This window comes from Heliangelus exortis, chromosome 3 (assembly GCF_036169615.1).
Source record: "Heliangelus exortis chromosome 3, bHelExo1.hap1, whole genome shotgun sequence".
Classification (NCBI taxonomy): Eukaryota; Metazoa; Chordata; class Aves; order Apodiformes; family Trochilidae; genus Heliangelus; species Heliangelus exortis.
Window position 1 is genome coordinate 47,241,661 of NC_092424.1, and position 25,612 is coordinate 47,267,272.

Below are 25,612 nucleotides of genomic sequence, written 5' to 3' on the forward strand. Positions count from 1 at the left end.
AAGGTGAAAACTGAAGCTTTCTAACTGCCCCTAGCTCTGCTGTGCATTTTCTTGAAGTTTGATCTCACTATTAATAAGCCATCATTTTTTCTATCATAATGGATGCAGTCCAGCCTGCTGGCTGGCTCCTTCTCTTTATAGGTACTTGAGATATATTTAGGATTGGGATGAAAGATTTATTAACTGGGGAGCTATTAAAAAATATCATGATGTAAGAAAGTTAGTCTCCTGCAGCAGCCACTTGCCCTGCCAGACCCTTGTCTCTGAAAGTAAATGCAAACGGTTCTACAAGTGGAGAGAGTACAAGCTGCTTACAGAAATAGACTGAAGATATAGTAAATATGGAAGTACTGCATTTACATTAAGTAAGTGGAAGGCAGGTAATTCAACAAGCCAATGCCAGAGAGAATCCTTAAATTCAGACCTACACAGTACACTATACCAACACAGCAAGATGACTTGCAGTCTTCTGCTATGGAATCTCCCTAATGGCTCTCTGAGAAACTTCTCTGTTCTCCTCAAAGTGATTTTAAAAATCTGGTTTATTGTTTAAATGTAAAATTGTGATTCATTAATAGAATAGCAGCTACATCTGAAGGCTGGAAGGGAAAACAAATAACACCAAAGCAAATCTGCTGCTATACCTGAGTGCCCCCAACAGGTCACAGCACAGATGAAGCAGATGACATGCTACTGGCAGAAAAAGAAACTACTAAGTAATGTATAGCTGCAGTTCTCTACTATATCATCTGCTCTGACAACTTTGCAGAATGTATTGGCCAGTTGCTTGATATTTTGACAGGGGAATGACCAATTTTAACAGATCCCTCCTATCAGCCGCAACTGCAACAAATATCACTGCTCAGTTTGTCTTTAGAAATGTTGTGGGTGTTTATATCCCTGGAATTAGAGCAAGCATGAATGGGGGCTAGATTATCAGACTTTATCCTCTTTACGTTCTTGTCATAAGCAGGGCATCTCTACTTACTCCTTTTTTAACTTACTGTCTGTGTACCAGACAAGTAAAAGTAATTTATTTTTGGTTCAGCAGCTGAAATAAGAAATGGTGAAAAATAAGGAATAAAATACTTGAGATCAAAACTAATTTAGAGGCTATTCTTTTCTAGTCAAAACCAAAAAATACATCTTTTTGTTTAGGGCCCAAATTTCCATTTGTTTGTGTCTGTAACAACTATGAATATTTGTAGCAACTTGAGTTCCTTTAAAAATAGATACAGGAATTCTCCTCCACCAAACTTTCATTATATTCAGAGACATTCAGAGATTGGAACCCCAGTGTTCAGGGTCTCAGATGAATATAGAAGTTGGGAGTTGGTCCATTCCTTGGTCAGTCTTGTGATCTGAGAAGTGGAATTCCTGGGAGCCAGTATCTACTTCAGTGAAGCTCAGTTGCACAATTTGCAACAGCATCAGCTGAAAAGACTTCATGTCATCAGTTAGAGCCTTGGTTTTTCTCACTTGTAGGGAAGAAAGGAATGTGGATTCCAGCTCCACAAGTCTTTGAAGGAAAAAAATGTTAATCTCCAGCAGTCTATTCAAGCTGATCCCAAGTACCTGCTAGAATGTCACAAATTTCCAATAGTTTGTAAATACTGTGCAAAGTTGCACACTGTGCTTAGCTTGCTTTCTTCATTGCATCATGTTGCCTCAGATATATTCAATTTAATTTCTACTACATCCTGCTCCAGTGTCCTGTTTTCTCAGTATTCCTTATTTTCTATTTTAATACTTGTCACTGTGTGCTTTCTTTCATATCATTCTGCAAATTGCAGACTTTCCTTTCTCACTCTCTACTGGAGTTTAATTTCTTCCATTAATTGTGTTGCATCGGTCCAGTCATGGGTTTCTTAATCTAAGCATTTTCTTGAGACTGCCTTACTGAATTTTCCATTACTACAAAGTCAGGCAACTTCTAGCCCTCTAGAAGGTGGTTCTCTTTCTGGTCTCATCTGTGGGACTCCTGTGGCAACAAAAAGGAGGTGAGGCTCTAAACTTGCACTTCCGATCATATCCATGCTAACAGAGGAGCCCAGTAACTCAGGAAGAATAAAGTAAGGGTTCTTTATGGAGAACCATGTCAGTCCATCTCTTTTTAATTTATATTTTAGATGACACTTTCCTAAGTATTTTTTACTAGTCCAATGAATACTAAGTTGTCTGTACTTTAATTGGCTGATTATGTTATGGAACCAATTCTTTTTTTTTTTTTTTTTTCATTTTTCAATGTGTATAATACATATAAATAAAGTGCTTAGTCTACATTATGGACTAATAGCCTCCCACAATCTAATTTTGAAACACACAGATGGTTATTTGATTTATAGGAGTAGTAAAAGCAATCAGCTACTCCAGAAAGTAGATTTTCTTTCCTCTGAGACCCTTACATGCAGTTAAAAGAAACAAGTAATCAAATTACCTTTCAGAGATTAGAAATTTTGGCTTTCAATCTACTGTTAAACTTTGCCCAAAGTGCTCTGTGAGGCTACTACTGAGCAGATGCTTTTAGCTTTGAGGAAAAAAGGGAAAATAAACTGCACAAAGTGTAAGAGCAAAATTAAAATAGCACAAGGCACATGTGATTTGCTAGGGTACGTTGGAATAGATGATCTTTTAAGGTCCCTTCCAACCCTGACCATTCTATGATGTGACTCTATGATATTAAAGCATAACTTCCAAATTAAATAGCATACAAGGAATCACTGCATTCACACAGTGTTATGCAAAGTTTTGTGCATCCAGGTGCATTTTAGTTTGAATGAATTTCCGTTTGAAAACCTGAAACCATTCTAAAACTCAAGGGAAACCAGCTCACTCTGGAAAGTGAGAAGCAGGGAATAAATGGTTGCAATTACCCAGCCTACATGTCTAAGTCATACTATAATGTAAAATAATTTATAAAAAACATTTCTGAAGGTGAAGAAAAGGTTGCATGGAAAAACTTCTTATGGTTGAAATACCGTAAATAGTGACGTGAAACTTTTTTGCCTGAAAATTTTATTCCATGAAAAGTATACAGTTGGGGTGACTGGGATAATTCACATCCTGAGGGAAAAGTTCACAACAAGATGCAGTTTTCAGAGAAAAAAATCAGAATGTTTTATTGCTACCTTGTTCATATACCTGTAGCTGTCTTAGCACTAGTCGTTTGAAGTAAATCGTATTTTTAAAGCTTTTTTTTCCCCGAATAAGCATTGAAATATATGGTTCTATGGAGAATCTGGCAACTATTTACCTACTTGAATTTCTGAGGACCTTATTACAGTAGCATATAAATGCCTGACATGCTTTGCTCAAAAGCTGATTTTTAGCAGCAGTAGATGGCTGGTGATTTCTGTGTAATTTTATGTCCCTCATTACCATAGTATTTGGTGTCCTCATGACTATTAATGGATTTGGGCTTTTAACATTACAGTGAAATCAGCAAGTATCATTCTCCCTCTTTACAAACGGGGAACTGATGAGAAGCATAGATTAAGTGACTTACATGAAAACCACAGGAAGGCTGTGCTGCTGCCAGGAATTGAAATCAGGTTCCATGGATGCCAGTTCAGTCAAGTTCCCCTATGTTAAACTTTGTCAGACATTTTTCCTAAAAATAATTGAAGATATTTTTCCTCCTTGTAGCATGCAGAACTGTTTTAAACATGGCAGGTCCATCTCTATGTCGTAGGTATATTGGTAACAACTGGGTAATAGATACTGTGAAATACTTTGAACATACAGAAGAGTCAGTTCCATCTTTTAATGACAGCTCTTTCTTTATGTGTTAGATGCCTAGCCTCAGTTTTCTCAGCTTCAGCTGTAGCACTTCCACTGGATGATTCAACCTACCAATCTTAGACATTGAGATATCACATGTAAGTCAGGATAAACTCCTTCCTTGAGATCTCGTCTCTTCTCATTCAGTATATTTGGAGCTCGTACGAGTTGCTTAGGTTGAAATTTTTAAAGAGCTAAAATTGCATGAAGTAGTTCATGGTCTATTTAGGTACCTAAACCTTGGTTTCAAAAATAGCTTAGGCCAGGTGACTTTGGGTCAGAATTACTGGAACTGAAACACCTATTTTGGAAGTCACTTAATTTAATGTGTCCATATCTAGCAAATTCTCTTCTATTATCTATAAAGAGAGGTCAGGGCACACCACGTTTCAGTTCTTATTGTGCTGATATACAACTCTAAAAGAGAGAAGAGGAATTGCATTATATCTCTCATTAATCAGTACTGATTTGGCATGAATCCTGTACTCAACCAGTATAAGACATGAAATTTGTTGGACAGAATGCAATGACTGTGTCCACCTTGCCAGGTGGACAGGACATTCTCTTTCTGTAGGTTTCTGTAACAAGACAGACTGGTTCTCATCTTACCAAATTTCCACTTCTGTGTATTAAAAACAAACAAACAAAAGAAACAAGAAAAAAAAAAGGACACGGGGAGGGTCTTCATGCGTAGTTCAGCTGAAAATTTATAATGGAAATTGTGAAGAAATCTCAGCTACAGTGTCACTGATGTTTTCCTCTGTAATGAGAAGCTGCTAACAATCCCAGATCCAGCACAATGTTCCCTCTTGATGGTGTAAGAATCACCGTCCTTGCATTCAGGTCCAGTCTTGGCCCTGCAGAAAAACTGTGTCAGCAAAGGGTTTGGCAGCTGTGGTTACCCACGCCAGCGGAATGACTCGGAGCACTCAGCGTGTGTTTAGTGCAAGGATCACAAAGTGCTGAAAACTGATAGAGTCCAATACTAAATATTTATGGCATCACTCTAGGTTCAAGCATAACAACGTAGAATAGCAGAAATAAATAAATAAAATAGATTTGTTCACACACACATTTATGGAGATTTTGCAGACAAGTATTGTATGTTTCTAAAATACTGGTTGTTATCTTCCAGATCCAAGATTCTTAATTCAGGATTTCTGGCTGCTGTTCACATAATTTGAAGTGTGATAATTTGAAGGCTTTATCTCCCTTTAGGTTTGGTTTGGTTTTTTTTTTTGAGAGGAAGTTTGCTTGGATTTTTTGTTAACTGACAAAGGTGGATGCTTTCAGTTTGGTAATTTTTTTATTTGATTTTTTTCTGTGATGAAACACTTTGTCTATATATTATAGCATATTAAGAAGTCACATAGCACTTCTAAAAACCAAATGTAACAAAGCAAGTTATGGCAACATTGGCAGAAGAATCTTCTTAAATGCGCCCACAAAAAATAGTGGAACCCATCTTTGTAATTCAAAATTATTCTTTGTATCCTTTGTTTATGAGGTGTTTGTCCTATTGCTTTAGTTTTTGTTGGGCGATTTCTTTGGGAAAAGATGTGGATTAGTAAGAGAATTTTTTTGTTTGTTTTCCCCAAAATAAAAGGGAAGACAATTTTCATGTGCAGGTATGGGATAAAATTTTATGAAGCACTAAATACTGTTGTGAGTGCTGTAGCATAAAGCTCTGTTTTTTTTCCTTTAGCACACCATAAAGTCATTCTGCTTATGGAGAAAATCCCTAGTATTCCCTTCCCCTTTGGCCTTTTGGATTTTCCTGTTTTCTTTGAGGCTATTAGGACCAAATGCTTTCACTTATTTCATTTTACACTGGCCTAGATTTATAGGCAAATTTGAAGCCCAGTTTACAGTAGTTGTATAGCTGCTAGTGTGGAACTGCACCAACTCAGAATCCTAGAATGGATGTGATTTACATGTCCACAGCATGATTTGTACTTGTTCAGTTTATCTCTACCTGAAAGCAAGGCAAGTTAGACCAGGAGAAGTTATGGCAATGTCACCAGTCATTTTAGAACAGGCATCTTTGTCAGTGAGGATACAGTGAGCATGTTATTTGATATTCTGTCTGTCAGTGTTGTTATTGCTAACATGGGGGCATTTCCACAGCCCTGAAGGATATAGGGGTGGAACTACATGAAAACTGCAAAACCTGAGAAAATTTCCTGGAAGACACTGGGGAAAAAAACTACACCTACAGTTTAAATAAATATCAGATAATTATTTTTCCATCAGTTTAATTAGATTTATTTTGAAAATAAAGCTAGCTGGGCAATTTTTACAACAGCTCTATAGAATTATACTATGCTTCTAGCTATACATCCCTGGGGGGATTCTGTAGCTCTCTTCTCAATCTCTGTATCAGTATTTATCAGAATTTATCAGTATTTAGTTTTGGACTACATTTATGTGGTTTTGATATTCTTTATAGCAATATAACAGTTCCTGAGGTTACTTCTAGGAACAGTCTGCTCTTTTCTTGAATTTAATATCCCACACTATTTTCTGTTGGTAAAAAAAAAGGTACCTATGAGTCAGAAAATCATGCACATGATGTGAGTTGGAGTGAAGTGGCACCCCATTTAGTGGCACTGCAAAGTTCTAGACAAATAATCTGGATTTAACATGTGAGACATTAGAGCAGTTGTCGTATTGATTATGTAGGATAATCTATAGTTCCCGCTTTGCTGGTGGGGAAGGGGTGTTGGTGTTTTGGGGGGTCTTGCAAGTTTAACACCAGTCTGTTGTATTGCAGTACAACCGCTACCAGCGCTATGGGGCCGAGGAGTGCGTGCTGCAGATGGGAGGAGTGCTGTGTCCAACTCCTGGATGTGGAGCAGGCCTGCTTCCTGAGCCAGGAATGAGGAAAATCGTATGCGAGCCAGGCAACGGGATAGGCTGTGGGGTAAGAACATGCATTTTCCTACGAGTGGTGTGGGGTGTGATTTGTATTGAATGATGTTAGAGTAAGAGGGGAACTGCTTTTTGTCGTTTTCCGTCAGCGATTCTGAGTTGCCTCTCATAGCACAGTGGGATGCTGTAGCTCAACATACAATTTAAATATAGCACCGTGGCTGAGGGATGGTGATTTCACTGTGTGGACTGTATCCACTTCAGAATTCTTTGCTTTATTTGGTTTAAGAAGTTGCTGAGTAGTTACAGTAAGAAACTGAAGTGTGCAAATGACAATCCAAATGCATTTTGTCTGTCTTCTCCTAACATTCAGCAGTAACAAACAGGATCTTGAGTAAATCGTTCCTTATTATATTAACACCAACTTTATAAGTCATAGGAAAAAGGAGAGAATAACGAGTCTGTGGCACAGCAGTGACATTGTTTATGCATGTTAAGATACCTGCTGAAAATTATAGGAATATTTTTGTTTTCTCACGAAAATTGCTTTTAAGCAGGGGGAATGCACAATTACTATCGATTTCTGGGAAACAGATGACTCTTGAAAATGTTTGTGCTAAGAGGTGATAGCATGGGTAATAGAAAAAAAAGGTACCTTAAAAAATCAAGCTTTAGGGAAAAAAGAAAAAAAAAAGAAATACTTAGAGAGAAATCTATATTAAAACAACCTACTAAATATTAGGTCAGAGTGGCTAACTGATGTTTACACTAAGTGACTCCACAGTTGGTGTTGTTGTTATATTCCATGCAGGCTACGAGAGAAAATATCTATAAAATACTACCATGTTCTTGCTGGTGGTGTTCTTGTGGAAAATACACTTTTTATTGCAGTTTTGATGTTGCCCAAACTGATACCATGGAAGAATAATAGTTTGCTGAACTAGGAAGTTGCAGTAACTTGTCTTCTATGAGCAGGTTAGCATCTGTCGACCTTGGTAAAACCCTATCTGTCCATGCAGTGGTGCGTGTAAAACAGAGTACTCCCCAGACTCACTGATCAGATATAGGGCTATAAAATAAAGCAGAAGGTGGGAAGTAATAAGAAGCAAGCCCAAGTAAACAAAAGAAATGCCTCTGGATTAACTATTAGGGGTTGGTTAAAAAAAGATAAAATCACAAATAATTTTTACCCTGCGTTCTACCTTGAAATGATGGAAATCAAACTGTGTTTTGTAGCTTCATTCATCATCATTCTGAATCTGCAAATGCCCTGTAAATAAAATGTACATAGCACAAAGAATTGATGTATTGCCTGGTTTAGCAAACTCCTCTCTTTCTTTTTATGGATCCTGTGCAGCCTTGAGTTTAATCCCACTCTTTGTTTTGGTTTAGGTGGCATCTTGAACATTAGGTAGTACAATTTACTGAGGTTAAATGAGAAGTAAGAGACTGGTCTATAAGGCACATCTTGGTAACATGAGGGCCTTTACTCAGAATCTGTAATGGAACAGAGTGAAAATACAGATTTTTTTTATTATTATTAGCACCCTGCCAAATTATCTGGGCCCAAATAGAGGTAGATTTGTTGAAAAAGATTTCTTGTGGTCAAGGTCCTAGCACTGAAGTCAGCTGTCAGTGGAAAAGCTGGCTCAGGGTAAGGAGCTGCCTGAAAGAACACCAAGACAGTTAGGAAAACTTCGTGTTCTCTGGTTTTTGTAGTCACTCTGAGTGTTTTCGGGAAATCAAACTACGATGGCTTTTTTCCCAGATACTTCGCTTCTTTAGTGTGAAGGCTTTTCACTCTTTTTGCAATCCAGACACATGCACTTCAGAGCTCTGGGTTCCTTCACAAGTGTAAACAGTGATTTAAAAACTCAAACAAACACCCATGAGAAAGGTCCCTTTTGTCCATCACTTGCAAATAAAGGTTGCAGAATAATCCTTGAAATGCTTACCTGTGCAGCTTAGGTTAGAGGCACATTCCTTATTAAAGCTGGTAAACAAGGAAATAAGGAAGGCATAATGGATCTTGAAATTCTCTATGAATATCTGTGTCGTCCTTTAAGCTGTACTTTAGATATGTAGTTTCTTTTGGGGTATTTGAATCTCTGTCTCTGGGTAAAGTTCAGAGTTGATACTACTAACATCAGAAGTTACATCTGACATCAATAATCTGTTCATCACCCAAAAGCCCTTGGAGACAAACGGTTGTCCATTGCACAGAACTGATTTTTCAGGCTGGAATTTCAGTATAAGGGTAGCTAACAACTATCAAGTAGTTGAGGATTTTGATGAACTGATGAGATGGACTGAGGGAGGGAGGAGGGCTAGCTTTCCAAGAGAAAGTGGAACAGTAAATGAAAAGAGTTTTTAGAAGCCATTTCAGAAAAGGAGAGGCAGAAGAAATAGAAAATAAGCTGGTTCAGGGACTGAGGTGATATAAATATTCCATTATTCAGAGTCAAAACTCTGTGAGGCAGTCCCAAACATGTAAGGACTCCAACCAAATCTGAAAAAGCATTGAAAAATGAACAGGTAATTGGGGCAGGCTTAGGGTACAGACATTTGCATTCCTCAGTTTCTTTCTCTATTATGGGAAATGAGGAACTAGAATCTCTTTTGGCAAAGTCTTTGCTGTTGGCATCAGAGCTAAAAGTTTCCAACTGAGTCACCAAGAGCATGAACTACAAGGGACTTCAGGAAAGGTAGAGATAGTGGATTTTTCTTCTTTTCAGGGAATTTTGGAAACAGGCATATATGAGCCCTCAAAACAGCCTGGTAAATACCTAGACAGAACTGTACCAAAAAGTGGAGGAAAAGTTTCTAAATTTAAGCATCCCCATATGTAGCCTCTGCAGTCAGGTGCTGCTGTCTATCTATTCAGGCTTTTGGGAAAATAAATAGTACAAGAAGAGATTTATTTTTGCTTGAAAAGTAACATGCAGTTATTTTATAATGATTATGAGCAGTCCTCACCAAAGGCATATTGTTTTATCACTGACTGACCTCACTCTCACCTGTCTTTCATACTTTTTCTCATTAGCCATATACATATTAATTGATTTACCATTATATATTATTTTTCTACCTTCATTACTCTGCATCAGACCTCTGTTACTAAATTTTATTGCTCAGGTTTAAAATTCTGATATATTTAATACAAGAAAATATCAATAAAATGCAGAAGACATTACATATTGTACCAGCTGTCCTGGGCACAAGAAAAGCTGTGATAATCAAGGCATACAAATGTTCTATGAATAAAACATTTTTGTTTGTTTTATATTATAGTGACATACTATTGGCTGTATATTAAAGAAAAGTTTCGAGTTAGAACAGCTTAGAATGGAGCCTCAAAAGGTACTATACTACTTATCTATTGAAAAGTATGCCTTGGTTTCTATACTTAGCTCATCTGTCTTGCAAAATATCCACTGTCAGTTATCTTTTAGTGGGATGATAACCCTCTGACTGCATCCCAGTCTTAGCTGGGGATCAGGAGTAGAGGAGACTGAGCCTCTATCAGTCTTTTCCCCTTGATTTTACCAACTCCTAGCATAGTCTATATGATAAAGAAGAATCTATCTTCAGAGATCCTCTGTGCTTGAGGTCTCTTGCTAGGAGACCTGAGTCTTCAAGCTATAGCCAGGTTCAGGAATATCCTGAGACCATTCCAAACCATCCAGCCAACAATTTCCATGGACCAAACAGGTCCAGCCAACAATTTCCATGGTCTTAGGAAAAAGCTGTCACAATTGATGTTTTTGTGGCACTTCATTCACATCCCTTAATGGGAAACTCCAGTCCACAAGTGATAATACAAGGCTACTGTCTTAAACTTTTAATGGTAAAGGATGTTCTGCCAACCTTGCAAAGGGAGCACAAAATTTTCACCTCTTTCACACCATATTTACTGTTCTGTAAGCAAAATGCTATTGTGGAACATCAGGGTTTCACAAAAGATGTGTTCCCTTTTAGAACAGGTAAAATTTTAAGACTGCAGACTGCAAGAAGTCCCTGGAAAATCAATAGATATAAATACTGGGTCTTCCTTATAAATAGAATTCCTAGGCCATTGTATTACATAGAACAAAATCCCTAAGGCAATTTCACTCTTCCCAGCAATTTTTTCCCATTGATTTCTTCTCACATTCTTCTTCCATGGCAAAGGAGGCACATGTCAAAAGCAATTGCAGCATATTTGTAGAACTGATAATTGTCTGCCTTTTCAGAAAGCTTAATAGAATAGAGAACACTCAAGTAGTTACTTGAGTAGTGCAATACACATTCCTGTTGTTTACACAGCTCTTTTTTGTTAGTTTTCTCCTGTTCTCCTAGCATGCATGTTTCATCTTCAGTCAAGTCTTTGTTAAGCACGTTAATATTTATATAAGCTAACCCTGAATAATTTGGACAATTATTTTGTTCTGAAGAGACAAATCCAAGTTACAAAAATCCCAAGCCACAAGTTCCTATTGTCTTAATTTTGATGAGTCAAACAGTGATTATGCTAACAGGGTGTGTCCTTCTAAAGTTCTGGCACGGTTTTGTTTATTTGGGGGGGGTTATATCTCAGTTGGAGTGCTGTGTGAGTGCATTCACACTCCCTCTGGGACCTGAACTAGCTTGAAAATACTGGTTCAGAACTATGAATGAAACATCCATATGAAAGTGCACAATAGTTTGCAAGCACACCCCAGTTTAGAAGTGAAAAACTGTTTCCACATTCTGGCAGTTTTAAGACTTCTGTTGTAAAGTTCAGCTCTAATGCAATGTATCGTCATGATTAGCATGTACTTTTTGCACAAATTTTTGCAATTTCTGTCCCACTTGTGTCTAGTTTTGGCACATTATTCCATATATATGTCCTGATAAAAATGTTTGAAAGTCTGACTTTCTTTTCAGAGCTGGAGTTATAAGTGGTTGAACAAGTGCTTTGCTTCATCATTAGCAGTACAAGGAAAATCTTGCATGTATATAAAGAGAAGATAGGCATCTTTTAAAATGCTGCAAAATATGCAGGTAGTCAAGATGAGTAATGGTAATTCAAGACAATCTTTGGTGATAATTTCACTGGAAAAAATCTTTTAATTTTGTAATGAGGTGAATAAAAGTTCATGAGTGAAGAAGGGCTATGCACACAATGATCAGAATTTTTGTCTTAGTTGTAAGATGGGAATGAAAGTTGAAGCAGGAGCACAAATAAGTGGCTTTAAGGTTTTGAAAAACAGATAAATGATTCAGCAAAAAAAGACCTTAAGACCTTATTGCCATTTGTGAAACACTGAAATGGAAATAGGAGATAGCTACTTTCTGATATCCATAGTAAAATTGAAGGGTTACTCTTTGTTATTACATTTCAAGTATCTGTCCTTGTTCCATATGTCATTAAATTTTCACTTTTAAGAAAATTCACCATGTATTACCATGGTATTACCATGGATAAGGTAATAGCTGTAGATATTGCTGAGATTAAGAAACCATCTCACAGCAGGAGTGTTTCATAATATTCATAGGGAGTTTTTTAAAGGAGAATGAAAATGAGACGGACATTTTCTATTATTGCTAAATGCTAAGTTTCTAGCCTTGCACCACAAGCTCTAAGCAGTAATCATGTATTACTTTCTTCTATCGAGTGGGCACTCCAGCCTTTAGGAAGCTTCAGCAGCTAAGCAAGTTGTTTCATTGCTAAAATATGACAGTCTTTCTCAGACTGACAAAAATTCTTTTTGGATTTGTTGAGTGGTTTTTTTCTGGTAATGCTTTACTTGCCTTAAACTGAACTGGAAAAACATGGGGCTTTTTAAGATGTAGTAGAATGTTTGTGTTTTAATAAAATGTTTGCCTCAGAATAGCTCTGTACAATTAACAAGCTGTATGTTGCTGTCGAAGTGCATTATTTCCATTGCCCATATCTTGCAGTGCTACAAACTCATTGACTGATCTGATGACTGATATGACAAGTGTCAGCAATGAGTGAATAAAGAAATCTAGAGAATGTTTCTGTTTTTAATAACATGGAACACATTAGTTCATAGGACTAGCAAAAGCAAAATAAATGCTTTTTGTAAGGAGAGCAAATCAATTACTTGTTCTTGCTTCAATAGGTAGAAGAATAACTGCTTTTTCCTTTACCCCCCAACTCACAGAGAACTAGCTGCTCAAATGTTAGCAAACAGCATGAAACTTCATTCATTTTCTCTGCTAGGTGGCCAGAACCTGATGGGATGTCCCTGTATCCCTTTAATTTATGTAGAGTATAGCTTTTCTCTGATTTTTGCATCATGAGCAATGGCTGTTGAACATGTACCTTGCATATTTTGTATTGAATGTGCATTGTGTTCAGTGTTTTGTCTTGATTTAGTATTCTGTGGCTTATCTAGTAGTTCACTTTTTTAAGACTGTCATATGTGGTCTGACAAAGAAGGAGCAAGGAGGTAAAGAGGTAGTTACCTGATAAGGAGCTGGAGGCTGCTGATCTCTGTATGTGGCATGAGAACACAGATGGCAGAAAAATGCTGCATTTGAGTCAGGAAAATTGTATTTGAGAAAACTAGGACAAAATTGAGTTCTTGTTTGTAAAAATTAGTCAAAACTGAACATATGGACCTAGGAACCAGAGAGGACAAAACTAGTCTCTATGAATTGTAATCTGTTCAGACTAGTATTTGCAAACCAGTGTTTCTAGAAGATAAATGGTCCCAGTTTTACCAGTTTGTCTTGAATGAGAAATAGCTAAAAATGGAAGCATGGGAAATCCATTTTATATTGAGGGCAGATAAAATTAAGAATTGGTTTTAAAATTACATGGGTTGATTTTAGCAATTAAATAAATGTTAGTCCTTATAAACAGATAGATCAAACAGTCCCCTGGAAGGATGTTAGGGATTTTCATTGCAGAGATACCAAATACTCAGCTTTGTCACTTGTTCAATATGCAGACTCCAGAGCCTAGCCTTAAAATTTCTTGTCCTGAGAGAGAAGAGCATTTTACAGCAGATGAAATGCAAAAATGTGCACAATTTAAAACATCCACAGCTTACTGTAAATTGTTTTTAGCACATAGGCTTTGAAAAGTACCTCCAAAAAATGTACATTTCTGGTTGACTGTGACTCCTTTTCTTAGGCACATATTATACTGTGATTCTCACGACAAGGTTTAAATTCTTATCAAATCTGAAGGAGAAGTCAATTTTCTCAGGTGTCATTGACAAGGAGTTTGGCATTCTGTGCCAGACTTGTTGGATGAGCTACATACCATCTCCAGAAATTTTGGGGCCATTTCTCACCTAGAAATTCTTCATTATTGCAAAAGCCTCAGGCTTTGATAACATCTTTTGTCTGGTTTGGTCTATGCCTGTGGCACACTGCAGCTGAGTCTCTTGATGACTGAAATGTTCTTGCCTAATTAAAATAATTGGGCTCTATGTAGAAGTATCTGAGTGGTATCTGGCTCCTAATTCTATCAAGCCTTAAATATAATGGAAATTTATGATAAGAGAAGACTTAGAATTACTTTTTTCTTACTACACCTTTCCCTTTCAAAAAGCACCCTGACAGGGTGACAGTGTTTTTTTTTTATGTGGCCCTTCAGGAAAGACACGGAATACAACAACAGGAGAGGAGAAATAAAGTCTTTGTAGGGATCTCCAGTTAATTTTGCATGTATCGGAAACTGAGCTCTGTCTTCCGACTTCATATTCACTTACATACAGGGTAAGATTATTCTCCCTTTTATGATAGAGAGAAAAAGTTTGCACGTGATGGAATAGTGTTGCCATTTTGAACCAACCTGTGTTTCCTTCAGATAATGGATTGAAAATTCCTGGTTATAACAGCCTGTCCCAGAACACGAGAGGTGCCTGAGCTTTCCTCTTTGTACAGTTTATATACTGACTGCATTTTTATAATTGATAAGACAAATACAAATAAATTTGTAAATTAACAGAACTAGGGGTTAATGGAAGATTTGGCATGAATAAACAGATCACTGAATCACTGGAGAGGGAACAATAATGCAATCAGCAGAGGATGTGTCACTTGAGAATGGCAGCCACTGAGGGCAGGATTCTAATTCCGTAAGAAGCTTATTCAAGCAATCTTCTAAAAATTTCTGTATTTGAACAGGAAGGAGAAACATGGGCTGAATGCATAAATTCATTTATAAATGAAAAGGAAAATAAATATGAATCAAAGTAAGCTTTTTTATTGCCTTTCATATGAAGACCTCCTGAGGCACTTTGTGTTGTATTATTACATTATTGTAAAATGCAAGAGCTGCTTAATCAATGAAAAATGATGGAGTAAAAAGATAGGAGCAGAACAATAAGATCTTAGATTAAAATGAATCTATTGACTGGCATTTGTAGCTTAGCCAGGAAAAAATTCAAAGTTCTGAATGCTAAAGAAAAAATGTCCTCATTATGTGTCTGGTATAATTCTGGCCCATAGCCCAACCCAAAAGTAAATCTCAAGGCTCATAAAGTGAGCAGCTCACATAGATCCAAAAAAAATTATTGCTTTCTACAGCTTTTATGGCATTTGTAGTCTTCACTTCATTGGATGTCAGAGTTAAATGGAGATTTGGGATCTAAATCTGTTTTGATTAAGTACAACTGTGGAAAGTAGTACTTTATGTCAGCTTCGATCCCATGAGTAATTCCACTTTTTTTTAATGAACAGCTACTAGAAGGAGTATCCCAGTTTAAAATGATTCTGTATTTCTCTGAGTTTCTCTTTTTAGCTTTACTTTGACTCTGAAATACATAAATTTTGTTGGTCAGCCAGGCTCTTGGTTCATTCTTTCAAGAGTACAACAGCATTTTCCCTGTGGAGGACATAAAATGATTACTTACTGAGATTACTTACTGTGAAACTGATGGGTAAAGGAATGGCATGAAATGCAGGGTGCAAGAGTCTATATGGAGGGACCACAGAAAAGCTGGGAGTAGTGTGCATTAATACTTCCCCAAACAAAACCTTTTCTGTGAAGATAAGTTGTCTGCAGTTTGCTGGTGCTTCTCTTGGGCTTACAGCTATGTAGGATTTTCTACTGGATCATTCAGCAAAAGCTCTTTCAGACACCTTTTTGTAATTCCAACACTATGCCTGTGAAATAATCAAATGATTAGCTTATCTTTTTACCAGTATGAGACAAAATTTTGGTTTTCAGTGCACATGTTGCATTATTTCCATATACTATATATAGAACCTAGATTGACCTAGCACACTGTAATGTATTTGGTTGAGCAAAGCTCTAAACTCTTGAAGATTAAGGAGCAAATGGCATTAGAGAGATTTTAAAATATAACAAAGTGTAATATCCCTACAGAAAATAAATCGTTTTTAAAACACTTTTTTAAGTAGAGCAGAGTTATTCCATGGTCAACTTTTCTCATCACTACTACTTCAGTAAATTATTTAATAATGATTTCACATGCAGAACTTTATTATTTCAAAACCATTTCAAAGAGACAGCAAAGCCACCATTCCACAATCAAAGCTGATTTTGAAGTGCTGAAACAAAGCTGATTTTCAATTACCAGAGTCCAAAAAAAGCATCTGAAAACTGTCTTGATTGCTGCAAAATTGCTATCTTTTTATGTTGGATAATTCAAAACAAATAGATGCTTATGAAGCTTCAAAAAAAAAAAAAAAAATCCACTTCTAACAAAACATAAGAATAAAAATCCCTCAGCCTGAAAGAGAGTATGTGGGAAAAGTTATAATCTTGAAAAAGTAAGTTTAGAAGTTTCATCTCAACCTTCAAAATGGTATTAAGGTCACTAAGCTGTAATTGACTTTGCAACATTTTCTTCACTCTATCTAAGGTGAACTATCAAAATAAAACAAAATATGATGACCAAGTAAAATAAGACATCCCTTATATACAGTAAGATAAAAATTTTCTTAATTAAAAGCAAGGATGTAAATTTGGAGAGCAATGGCCACGTGTAATTCAGTGGGAAATAACAGAAAACCAGAATGCAGTATGTGCTTAGAACCCATCATAAGAGACTAGAAAAGGGAAAGTTCTGGTATGGATAATATAATTTATCTATGAATGGAGGCCTTGACTAAGGGCAGAAAATCACAGGTGGATAACTGATTCTCAGTTTACTCCATTTTATCCCTGTATTTCTCAAAAATTAAATAATTCATACCTCTTAACCCCCAGACTCTCAAAGAGGCATCCATATCTTCACTCCCCCTCTTGACTTGGAGAATGAGAAACTCTTCCTGCACTTCCTGGGAACAGCCCAGAAGGAGATGACAGGATCTTTATCTTGCATCCTCTGCTGAGGAAGCCACCCATGAGGGTGGGTGAGGCAGTGATGCACCTCTGGTCGCTTGCTTGGTCCCTAGTGAGCAGGTGGAGGTAAAGAGTAACAGCTAGAACAGTGGGGGGTTCTCCAAAGAGATCCCTAGCGGAGTCTGAAAATCCATATTCTATAGATAAACTTATATCTTTTGATGGGTGGGCCTGGCATAAAAAAGTGTAGATTAGAGTATATGTGTCTTGGCTATGTGTAATCAGAATCACAGGAAACTGCTGCCTAGTCTGTGTATAAATGAAGATGGAATTAGGATGCTGGTATCATGATCTGCAGCTGGAAACTATGGTATGTGAGTGTGAAAGAAGCAGTGGGGAACCACGAGTATTTGCAGAGTGGTTGGGCTAATAAGTGGACAAAAGCTTTAACTGTACAAGCATTGGATGTACAAAGAGCAGCCTTGCCACATGACCATGGTATTTTGCATGAGTTCTTGGTCATTGCAGAATTTTTATGCAAATGTATCTTGATTAGAGCCTACTGAATTTTGTGTTTTCAAGTATCTACTGTTATATTTTGAAGTTCCATAACATCGTCAGGAAGCTGTTTCTAGGCATGAGGTCATTCCCTGATGTTATTGAGAAAACATTTCAGTTTTAGAGATGGAAAAAAGTGTGGCTGACAAACAGCATCATTCCTCTGAGCTAGTAACTCATCATATCCTCCTATCAGAGGAGTAAAAACAACTGGTAATTGGTGAGTTAAATGAATCAAAGCAGAAATAAACTTAGCAATAAATGTACAATACAATAACAGCTTTTATATGCTGCTGTGGTTCTCACCAGTGGTGTTTTCATAATATGCATCACAAACTTTCACTGTTCAGGGAAACCCATTAGTGGGTTTGAATTGTTTTTGTTATAAGCCATGCAAATAGTGTTTGTCCCAGTGGGAAGTGACATTAATTATTAGCAAAAGATCTCTTACATTATTTCAGTCAACAGAGAATGAACAGTTCAATCTTTATTTTCAGAGTGTGACATATAACTATTCAAAACTCCATTAAAAAGCATTTAACCCATGCAGAGTATTCCTGCTGAAGAGATGACACATGGCAGAAATAAATTGCCCTAATAACATTTTCAAGTGTTTAGTGATCACAAACAGTGTTATCTGTGTAATTCAAACATGTTCTCCTTCATTATGTTTTGTATGGATGGCCAGTGGTCAACTCCTGAAATAAAAAGGCTTGGTTATTTTAAAGATGAATTTCTTTAGAATAGGTCCCCTACACAAAAGCAAAAAGGAATCAATCAAACAGAACATAACTTCTGCAAGTGAAGCAAGGTGAAAACAAGGACTTCTGGAAAGCAGCAATAAGGAAACTTGGGTAAATTATAAGAAGTCAGTTCTAACCAGAAAAAGGGAGCTGACAGTTTAGTAAACAAATCATATTAATGGCACAATGGTTAATTATTTCCATGTAAGGGAGAATTACGAGGGGTAAAGAAAGAACAACTTGCCTGAACAGTGACTATTGTTATGACTTGAAAAATTTATGTAGATTGTATCACTAGGAATAGAAAAAAAACAGGAACAAAGTCAGAAAGTGCAAGACGTGAAATAAACTGCTTCTAATATGAAGTCTACCAGAGAATATTTAGAAATATTTCCATAAAGAGAAATAGTAATGTGAAAGATCAAGGAAACTGTTGGTTGGATTTTTGTGGGAGAGGAAAATTTATCATAGAACAGCTCCAAGATGGCAAAAGTGTTACTTGTTTTGTTTCAATCTTAGCTTAAGAGGTCGAAACTGTTCAAATGGTTAGCAGAGCTAAAACCTGGGAAACAGAATTTGAAACACCCACTGTAGTGAGGAAATGACAGAACAGAGACATGTTTTCAAATCAGCTAAGCCTGATGAAGTTTTTCCTGTGGAAATGGCTGAAGAAAATCAGGAACATTAATGGTCACTTTTAAGAGTATGTTTTGAATATTTTGAAAAAGGCCAAACCATGAAGTTGATACCTAAAAAGAAGAAAAAAGGGAACCTGAGACTTAGAGATCACTAGGTTTAACTTTAATTCCTGAGACAAAGCTGTATCAAAACCAAAAACAAAACAAAAAATATATATTTTTTTAAAAAAAGAAAGTAATTTAAGAAGACAACAGGATTGTGTATTTAGCAAGAGTATCACATCACTCGTCGTTATTCCAGAGTAACAGGACAGGTGAACAGGAGAAAAGTAGATGATGGCATCTATACTGAATCCAGTAAAGCTCCTCACATTGGTTCATAATGAAATTCCCACGGACAAACTAGGAAATACAAGATTATATTATAATTTCATTAAATGGATGCATAATTAGTTGGAAATCTGTGTATAGACTATTTTATGATGTTTTGATGAATAATTAGAGTATAAATTAATTTAATTTGCATAGGGTAAGTTGCTGGGGTGCAGCAAATAGTTCGGAATTTGATAGCAGTTCAGTAAGGATAAATGTGAAGTTGTTATACTTAGACAAGAATAAAGCCACATCCTCTTCCTTCTCAAATGTGCCACAGCTCCCTTGCATCATTAGTTGGCTTTGCAATGGGCCAACTAAATAATAAAGAATAAACACCTGTATGATACAGAAGAATAAATACTTACAGGGACAGTATCAATAGCAGAAGAGGATCTGGGAACTGAGATGGATCATAATCTCATCTTTAGTCAACAATATGGTAGTGTAAATAAGGCAAATGCTGTACTGAGGTGTATAAATCAGAGTAATTGTTTCCTCTAATCCAAAATAACAGATTAAATGTACAGTGAGGAAACATGAAACTGAACAATGGTCCTATCTTCCTTTCTGGTGTTCTGACTCAGTCAAAGAAGGAAGCTGTCTATTTTAGAAATGTTTCTTTCCTAAGAAAAGGATATTTCTACTATCTTCCCAATCAGCTTGGTTTTGAAGAAAGTAAATTGGTGAGATGTGCCATCAACAACTTACTCCATAACTGCTTGGCTCTGCTCATTCTGATCTATGGCAAACTTTGCCCTAAAATTACTAAGTCCCAAATAGAAGCCACCTGAAACAGCTAAAATCTGATAACTGCAATATTGTGGAATGCTTATATGCTGACAGCAAGTAACATACATAAACCTAAGGAGGGTTCATATCCCTGTTGGCTTTCTAAATACTGTTTTACAGAAAGGCATGACTAGCTCAGAGTGACATGAATTCTTTCTCCTCTCTTGTGAGTTCCCACTGCCAGAATTTGATTAAATAATCTTTTTCTTTCAAATAGCCATCTGCTCATAAAATGACACTGCTGATACATCATGAGAACACAGAATAAAGTAGCCACTGTATTTAAAAATCACTGTGGAAAGAAATCTTCAACTTAACATTTTAAAAAGAAATCTGTTTAGTTCTTACAGTCCATGATTTCAGAGGTCTCAAATGTTTGAGCTACCTCCCAGCTCTTTGTAGAGTCTGGATAAGACATAGGGAAATCCACACTGAAACTGGACCTATTCTGCAAGTGATTCATGGAAACTATGGAGTATGAGGCATAGCATTGTGTGAAATGAAGGCAACTGTCTCCATATACAGGATTAATATTAGAAAAGAGAATCAGGAAAGGTTTCAGTCACTATGTCTTTCAACTATCTTTTAGCAAAGGTCATTCACATTATATGCATCATAAATTTCACAAGTATTTTATTGTATTTTCCCTTGAATGTGTATTAAAGTGGGGACATGAGTCACAATCATGGGGATCCAGAAATCTTTGTATGCATACTAGTTTTTTGGTTTGGTTTGTTTTGTTTTTTGGTGGTTTTTTTTTTGGTTAAATTTCACATTTAAAACTTATGAGTACAGTTGGATTCACTTAATTCCCTCCATATTTTATTTGTGGTATAAATTCTAAATTCTTCAGCACTTAACAATTCATTCAGCGCTCTAATTTCTTGTGTGTATGTGTTCTTTTACCATTCTTTGTGTATGGTTTATTTTCTCCTCTTGTACAATCTACTCAATGCAGCACTTAACTCAAGTATTGTTATTACTGTGTTTAAATAACCCTATTCCTGTTGCATTAATTCCTTGAATTAATTTTTCTCAGTTTCTCTATTTTATCTCTTTATTGAGACTTTCTTGTGATTTTACACAGAGAACAATACGCACATATATACAATGCAGTGAAAGATGGATTTTGGAATATTTGCAGACAACAGAGACGTATTCATTTAGAGATACTCCTGTAGGAAAGCTGTGTTTTCCATGGCATTTAATCTCATAATGTTTTTATGTCATGAATAGTATTTTCATAGTCATTTCATAGACCTTAGTTTTATTTTAGTATTCATTATACAATTTCAATGAGACTTTGTCATTAATTTTTTTATGCATTCCTGCTTTTCAGACTTTTTTTATCCAGACCTTTTTATTTGCATATGCTGAGAAAACGAGTAAGGAAAAATATCAGGACTCTAGGAGTGTCAAATTGTTCATGTCTCAGCTTCCTTGTAATGGGAGGCTTGTTTAAAATAGTCACCCAAACCAGATTTTAAAAAAAGTATTATAAACTCAAGTTCAGTTCCGCTTCTTATTTAATATATTTTGATGTTAAAGTTATGGGAGTTTTTGCCATTGCCAAAGGAACGTTATGATAAATGGAAGTTGCAGAACTATTCGAGTGACAGCTAATAGGAGTCAACTTATTTTTTCACAGCTTCTTGAATAAGTTAAGAAGGTGTTTTTGCACATATGCAAAACCTATGAACAGTTGATGGAAATTGCACACGAATATTAAGAGCATCCAGAACCTTCTGTCTTACTTATACCAGGGAGACTAAACTCTTGCTATAAACTAGAAAATGTATTTAGGAATTGAGTGAAATTCTTAGTTTTGTATCAAATCATGCATTTGACTTACATTGAATAAAACATGTTAAAGTATGGGTTTTTTCTCAACCATCTGAAAAAGATTTATTTTTTTCGTTTCCAAAAAAATGGTGGTGTGCCTTGCAAGTAATATCCCTAGAAATATACATTCAGCTTCTGAAAATAAATATATTAATATTTAACAAACATTATGTCACATTATGATTATCTCTGATAAAGTAACTGTGATTAGTATTTACAACTTTGATCATCACAGAGAAGGAAAAGACTAATGGGAATTTTAACTGTGAGTTTCCTTTTGTCTTCATGTCACTTCTGGCATTGGCTACTTCCATTCATCTGGTAGTCTGCTTTGATTTTTTGATATTCTAAGCAATTCACAGTGGGTCCAAGATAATAATAATAATAATAATCTCAATAATGATAGGACCTCCTTGCATGCTTTGCTGTTTTCAGTCAGGTGGGAAGAATCTTTTCTAAAGAATTATTAGCTTTTCATATGTAGCCTTTTTTAGATCTGATCTCTCGTGACTTGTCTCAGAAAGCTTTTTTCCTTTGTACTCTTTTAAACCTGAAAACATCATATAGTGAAGAAAAATCAGAATGGACAGTTAAAAAGCCAGAGACTCATCTTTCTGGCTTGCTTTTTGGTTTAAAACTAATATTTTTTTTTTTAATTAACGAAGGGTGTTTTTTCTGACCATGAGAGGTGCAGTCAGATCAAGCAGATATGTTATCTATGTTCGGTTGTACCATCATACAGCACACTTTAACTGTAGCTGTCGTGTCATTAGAACTTGTACTGCATTGTTTAGCACTCAATAGTGGATGAAGGAAATGAAAATAGTGACCAATTAAGTAAGCTCTCAATAAGATTAAAGGACAGGGGTGGAATAACTTAACATGTTAACCGCCTGTTCCTGTGCATACAAGCAACCTCTGTAAAGAGCTCTGTACAGAGATAAGAACTGCACAAGATCTTTCCAGTAAAATCACTGAAATTTAGATTTCCCAGTTTTCATTATTAGATGTATTCTGAAGATGCTGCTTCAGATGTTTCTGGTTTTGTATTTTTCAATCTGGGCTTGTCAGTGAAAGAAATGGGAAGATCTTTTCTTGACATCTTGGCTATCTAGAGTGAGTACTGCTTTGATTTGTTTTCTGAGCTGTTTGATTTCATGTGCTTTGAAGCAATGGGTGAAAAGCCTGGCAGTATCAGCAGTACAGAGAACAGAGTGTTGTTTCCTGTCATACATAGTGTCATTTCACTTGTGACAATATTTCAAGATTGAGGAAAGGAGTAGCTGCTGCTCATCCTAAAATGTTTTAACAAGCAACTGATTAGTTTTCTTACACAAGAAGACAATTTCAAGAAGAGCTGAGCTCAGAGAAGATAAAGCAAACAGTGAATGTGTAGCCATTTCCCCTCCAAGAAGGGTAGCTGTTAAATTTTATGGCATAATTTCACAGTTGGTTAACTCTGTGGCTTCTAATATTTGGATGGCTTTTTTTTTATTACTATCATAATCTTAATAATGCTTTGGGGTTTCGGAGGGGCTTCCAAGCAATGACTACTTCCACAGTTACGTATTCTTTCCTCTACCAAAGATCAATTTAAAGTTATAGGGCACTGAATTACACCATCTGTCTAACACATTTGACACATAGGAGACCAGAAACAGCTTCCAACAACCAAGCTACCAGTAAAGCCAGGGAATCTAATTTTTGGCATTGCAGTCAACAATTAATCACATCCTCCTCCTTCTCAAATGTGCCACAGCTCCCTTGCATCATTAGCTGGCTTTGCAATGGGCCAACTAAATAAAAAAACCAATGCTGCTCTTTCTGTTCATATTGTGTTTACATGGTGTGGCAGATGATCCAGTTGGAGGAAACTTTGAGCAGATCTCTTGAAGACAGCGGACAAGACTTACCCTCAGCACCTCTATGAAACCCCATGATCACTTAGAAAATTTGAAGCAGTATATTTAGTGTTGATCATGTCTGTCTTTGGGAAGCAAATCTTTCTGTAATGTCTTCCTGATACTGATTAGACCTCTGAACACGTTGTAACTCTACAGTGGTACCAAGGGACACACATTTTCACGCACAGGTGAGCAGCTTCAGGAACTCCAAGTGAGCAGGAAGATGGGCCTGCACTGCTGGTAGAAATATTTTGAATTACAGTGTACTTGAACCATGCTTGGAGATAGATCAAGTGAGATGGAGTTTGACTCTGCAAAACTGGGATAGATAGTTGGACAGGAGATACTTTTTCTAAAGCATCCTTTATCAAGATATCCAGATAAAGGGGTCACAGCTTCTGCTTTATCTACCATGAAGATCTGATCTTTGTACACCACACAGAGGAAGCACCTCCTTTTTCCCAGTGAAGGCACCTATTTTCTCATGCCCTTTCACTGTTAGTCACCTCTTAAGTCTCCTCCAAAATTCCTGAGTTTTCAACTTCCATCGGAAGCTGCCTTCTAAAGCAGTCTATCAGCAATGTTAGATGTAGAGGACTCTCCAACAGACTGTCTCCCCAAGGAGGCAGATTCAGAAAAGGTCTTGTTATCCTCTTCATCAAATGATTCAACTATTCATCCTTCTCTTCTCTTACCACATACAATCAAAGAATCTCCTCATCAAAAGACTCCAGAATTCCAGGAACACAGGTGCTGGTAACTCAGGGAATCCTCAATCCTTTCTTGCTGTATCATAGAATCATAGAATCCTAGGGGTTGGAAGGGACCTCGAAAGATCATCTAGTCCAACCCCCCCTGCCAGAGCAGGGCCACCTAGAGTACATCGCATAGGAACGTGTCCAGGCGGGTTTTGAATGTCTCCAGTGAAGGAGACTCCACAACCCCCCTGGGCAGCCTGTTCCAGGGCTCTGTCACCCTTACAGTAAAAAAATTCTTTCTGATATTCAACTTGAACCTCCTATGCTCCAACTTACACCCATTACCCCTTGTCCTATCACTGGTCACCATAGAGAAAAGCCTAACTCCATCTCCCTGACACTCACCCCTTACATATTTGAAAACATTGATGAGGTCACCCCTCAGTCTCCTTTTCTCCAAACTAAAGAGACCCAGCTCCCTCAGCCTTTCCTCATAAGGGAGATGCTCCACTCCCTTAATCATCTTAGTAGCTCTGCGCTGGACTCTTTCAAGCACTTCCCTGTCCTTCTTGAACTGAGGGGCCCAGAACTGGACACAATACTCCAGGTGCGGCCTCACCAATGCAGAATAGAGGGGGAGGAGAACCTCTCTTGACCTACTAACCACACCCTTTCTAATGCACCCCAGGATGCCATTGGCCTTCTTGGCCACAAGGGCACATTGCTGGCTCATGGTCATCCTCTTGTCTACCAGGACCCCCAGGTCTCTTTCACCTACACTGCTCTCCAGCAGGTCAGCCCCCAACCTATACTGGGACATCGTGTTGTTCTTCCCCAAATGCAAAACTCTACACTTCCCCTTGTTGAATTTCATCTTGTTCCTCCCTGCCCAACTCTCCAGCCTGTCTAAGTCTCTCTGAATGGCAGCACAGCCTTCTGGTGTGTCAGCCACTCCTCCCAGCTTAGTGTCATCAGCAAACTTGCTGAGGGTACATTCTATACCCTCATCCAAGTCGTTGATGAATATATTGAACAACACCGGTCCCAGTACCGACCCCTGAGGGACTCCACTAGTCACGCCCCTCCAACCAGATTCTGCCCCATTGACTACAACTCTCTGACTCCTTCCTTTCAACCAGTTCCTGACCCACCTCACTACCTG

The 25,612-nt window shown here is 37.1% G+C and overlaps 1 protein-coding gene across 1 annotated transcript in view; it reads left to right on the plus strand.

The window, feature by feature from the left end:
• PRKN (parkin RBR E3 ubiquitin protein ligase) overlaps positions 1–25,612 on the plus strand; it is a 712,407-nt gene that overhangs the window by 602,693 nt on the left and 84,102 nt on the right. Inside the window, exon 9 of the mRNA XM_071740466.1 lies at positions 6,554–6,703. Coding sequence (XP_071596567.1) covers positions 6,554–6,703 — 150 coding nt within the window. The remainder of the gene's footprint in view (positions 1–6,553; positions 6,704–25,612) is intronic.